The 3,490-nt window shown below is 58.3% G+C and overlaps 2 protein-coding genes across 2 annotated transcripts in view; one reads left to right on the top strand and one right to left on the bottom strand.

The window, feature by feature from the left end:
* Positions 1-636, bottom strand: part of LOC127752324 (histone-lysine N-methyltransferase SETD1B-like) — a 12,330-nt gene extending 11,694 nt beyond the window's left edge. The window contains exon 1 of the mRNA XM_052277283.1: positions 618-636. Coding sequence (XP_052133243.1) covers positions 618-636 — 19 coding nt within the window. The remainder of the gene's footprint in view (positions 1-617) is intronic.
* Positions 637-2,753: 2,117 nt separating this feature from the next.
* The window catches only part of LOC113214522 (soluble guanylate cyclase 89Da-like), a 9,724-nt gene continuing 8,987 nt past the window's right edge, over positions 2,754-3,490 (top strand). The window contains exon 1 of the mRNA XM_052277284.1: positions 2,754-3,300. Within this exon, the coding sequence (XP_052133244.1) occupies positions 2,754-3,300 (547 nt within the window). The remainder of the gene's footprint in view (positions 3,301-3,490) is intronic.

Here is a 3,490-nt window from a genome sequence, read left to right on the forward strand (position 1 = left end):
GAGGAGGAGGATCATCCGGTGGACTGGGAGGTCAGCTACACCCCTCCACCGCCGTACCCTGACGAGGACGGCCAGGACGGCCAGGACGGCCAGGACGGCCAGCCGCCGGCGGTCCCCGCTGCGAGGCAGGGGATGCACGCGACGTTCGACGTGGCCGCCGGCTCGGTGCTCAGCCCTGGGACAGCAGCGGAGGCCGCGCCTCTGCTCACCCCCCGCCGCGGAAGGTCGCGCTGCAGCTCGGGCGCCACCTCCCCCCGCCACAACATCTCGCCGCACGCCAGTCGCCTGTCGGTGCGCAGGGAGGTGTCACCATGTACGGCATGCTGCTCGAGAGCGTGCAGCACTTTCTGCAGGTGAGTGCGAGTACCCGCAGCAACCAGGTCGACGGCGGCGGGTCTTGTAGCGAAGGGTAAGTGGGTACCCGTACCCGGTAAATTCAACGGCATATCGCTTAGAGTTCATCCAGGAAGTGCGCTCGTCCTTCGCTGTGTAGTGCCAGGTAGATAGGCAACATCTTGCCTGCACGGCATGCGTGTAGTGCGGGGTCGCCTGCCCTGAATGCTACAGGCGCCGAACTTCCGTAAATTGACGAATGAATCCGAGAAAAACGGTTGTACTTTCTGTACGATCCTTCATCTTTATTTTTTTCTTTCTAACGCTAGTGTCTGAAAATGTTGGCTTGAATTGACAGCACTCTGCAAATCTAACTAAATAACAAGATGACAGTTTAAACTGCAAACTGTGTAGTTCTACAGTTTAGACTGTCAAATTAGCCCTCAGCAAAATTGGGTTCAAAGAGCGTTACTTGTGACGACTTACCCTTTAGAGCAGGACTTAGAAATTTCAAAATACAGGGTTGTATTCTTCAAGTCGTGTATAAAAGCCTCAACATAAAGGGGTTTGTTCTGGCTCTGAGGTGAAGGAAAAATTGCAAGTGCCATCCGACCTCTATATTGGTTAACCTCAAATTTTCCGAGTTTTAGCACACTAAGATTTCTACCTCAAAAGGTTCCCTTTTTGCAAGACTGGGATCTGCACACTACCTTCGCAGTCACTCGAGAAAAGAAAAAAAAAGAATTATTAGCGAGCTAAGTATGCGGATTATATAATTATTCATTTAGCTATTGAGTTTAAAATAAGCTGTCCAGCTAAAGATTTCTGCACTGTAAGAAAAAACAACGGAAAATCAACGGACGACAGCGGCAATTATTTTCCGGACGTGTCCGTACCCTAAATTTAATCGTACGGTCGAAGAAAAACGGTTGTTCCGGGTTGTTCCGTACCTCATTTTTGGGGTGCGGATCAACCGTATCACGTATTTAACGGATATAAGCGGCAATTATTTTCCGGACACGTCCGTACCCTAACTTTAGTTACATGGTCGAACTCAAACGGTCCTTCCCTATCTCTTTTTTGAAATATGCTATAACGGAATGTCCGTTACCAGTACCGTAGTATTAGATGATTTTTTACACTGTGTAGTAAGCTAACTATTTTTAGCGGTGCTGTGAAATGTTTATGTACACGTATGTACAATTTTAGCAACATAGCCAAATAATTAGGTATCCCGTATTTAGCCATTGGCTTATCTACGACAGCTAATCTCTTTTTCATGTCCATGAGGGGGTTGGAGTTGCGCCCCTCCAGCTGTGTCGCACCGACAAAAACGGCGTCCAATTTGGAGGACAGCCGTGTACAGCCGAGAAGGAGGGTCGGGAGGCGGTGAGGAGGATCAAGGTGCGAGCGCGGAAGAGGGGCTACGGGAGGGGAGGCTGCCCTTGTGCGAAAAAAGCCAGTCTCGCGTAGAGTTGAAAATTTCAAAAAATTTCGGAAAATTTTCCGAAAAATCCACGAAAGTTTCCGGAAATCAACTAAAACCCCCAGAGTCTGGGAAATTTTCTACTTTAGGTTTAGAAAATCACGCAAAAATAGTGATATGTGGTCCCAACAGAGTCGCGCGCAACGATCCTTTTGGTTTCACGAGAGTCGCCCAAATTAGGATGCTTGGTGTTCACTAGAATCGCCGCGCCGCTCTTGCTTCTGAGTGAGAGACGAGCGATATGTGTATGGCTGCATTTCCACCAGTTCTCTGGCTGCTGCGTAAACCGCGACTGGGCGGGGTTGACGTGAGCTGCCGCCCGCCAAGCCCCTCCCGGCGAGGCCTGCGCACACCCCCTGCACAATAACTCTAATGGAGCACGCTTCCTGGAAGAGGCTAGCGGGTGACTTTGAGCGCGTCCGCGCCGCTGGCAGGAGGCGGGGGGGGGGCGCCCCGCTTCCCGCGCGGGTACCCGCACCTCTTCGACGCATCGCCACGGTTCGCCCGAGCACGGTCCTCTAACCCTGCACTCTCTCTCTGCTTGCAGATGTCGCTGACCACCTCCTGCGGTGACCTGGCCTCCTCGGCCTCCTCGCCGGCCCTGGCCGACGTGCAGCACTCCGTCACCGACGATCGCGTGCTGGCACTGGCCCTGCTGGACGCTCCAACCCCGCCCAGCACCGGCCCGCCGACGCCCTACGTCACGCCCAAGGCCGCCAGAGGCACGTCGCCGTCGTCCGCCAAAGGCACGTCGCCGTCGTCGACCAACGAGCCCCGCGGCCGCGCGGGCAGCTGGTGCCGCCGAGCCGAAGGCTGGGACCGCGCGCGGACGCAGAGCGAGACCGCGGAGGCCAGCCGCCTCAACGCGGGCGGCCCGCTACAGCGCACCCCCTCGGGGCCGCTTGCCCTCCCCGCCGTGGATCCCGTCAGCCCCATGGACGCGCTGTTCGAGCGCCCCGACATCCTCAGCATGTGCCCCGCGTCCTTGCCCACACCAGACCGGCCGGCGAGCCGCAGAGCGCTCCACGACGGCGTCGACTGCTCCGTGCTGGACTCGTTCGGCATGCTCCGCGCCAACATTAGCCCTGTGAATAGCGAGACCACCGCCTCCACGCCGACGAGTAGCTCGGGATGTGGCCACAGCTTCAAAGCGCCGGACGCGAGCCGCGACCAGGACGCCGAGCACGTCACCCTCCCCGCCGTGGAGGTGAGCATGTGGGACAGCGGGTCGCCGCTCTCGCCCGCCCGGGCCAACGCCAACCTGTCCTGGAGCGCGGACGTCTCGTCCTCCTCCGACGACGAGTCCGGCGAGGAGGAGGATCATCCGGTGGACTGGGAGGTCAGCTACACCCCTCCACCGCCGTACCCTGACGAGGACGGCCAGGACGGCCAGGACGGCCAGGACGGCCAGCCGCCGGCGGTCCCCGCTGCGAGGCAGGGGATGCACGCGACGTTCGACGTGGCCGCCGGCTCGGTGCTCAGCCCTGGGACAGCAGCGGAGGCCGCGCCTCTGCTCACCCCCCGCCGCGGAAGGTCGCGCTGCAGCTCGGGCGCCACCTCCCCCCGCCACAACATCTCGCCGCACGCCAGTCGCCTGTCGGTGCGCAGGGAGGTGTCACCATGTACGGCATGCTGCTCGAGAGCGTGCAGCACTTTCTGCAGGTGAGTGCG

This window comes from Frankliniella occidentalis, unplaced genomic scaffold, assembly GCF_000697945.3.
Source record: "Frankliniella occidentalis isolate FOCC.00 unplaced genomic scaffold, Focc_3.1 Scaffold9, whole genome shotgun sequence".
Lineage (NCBI taxonomy): Eukaryota > Metazoa > Arthropoda > Insecta > Thysanoptera > Thripidae > Frankliniella > Frankliniella occidentalis.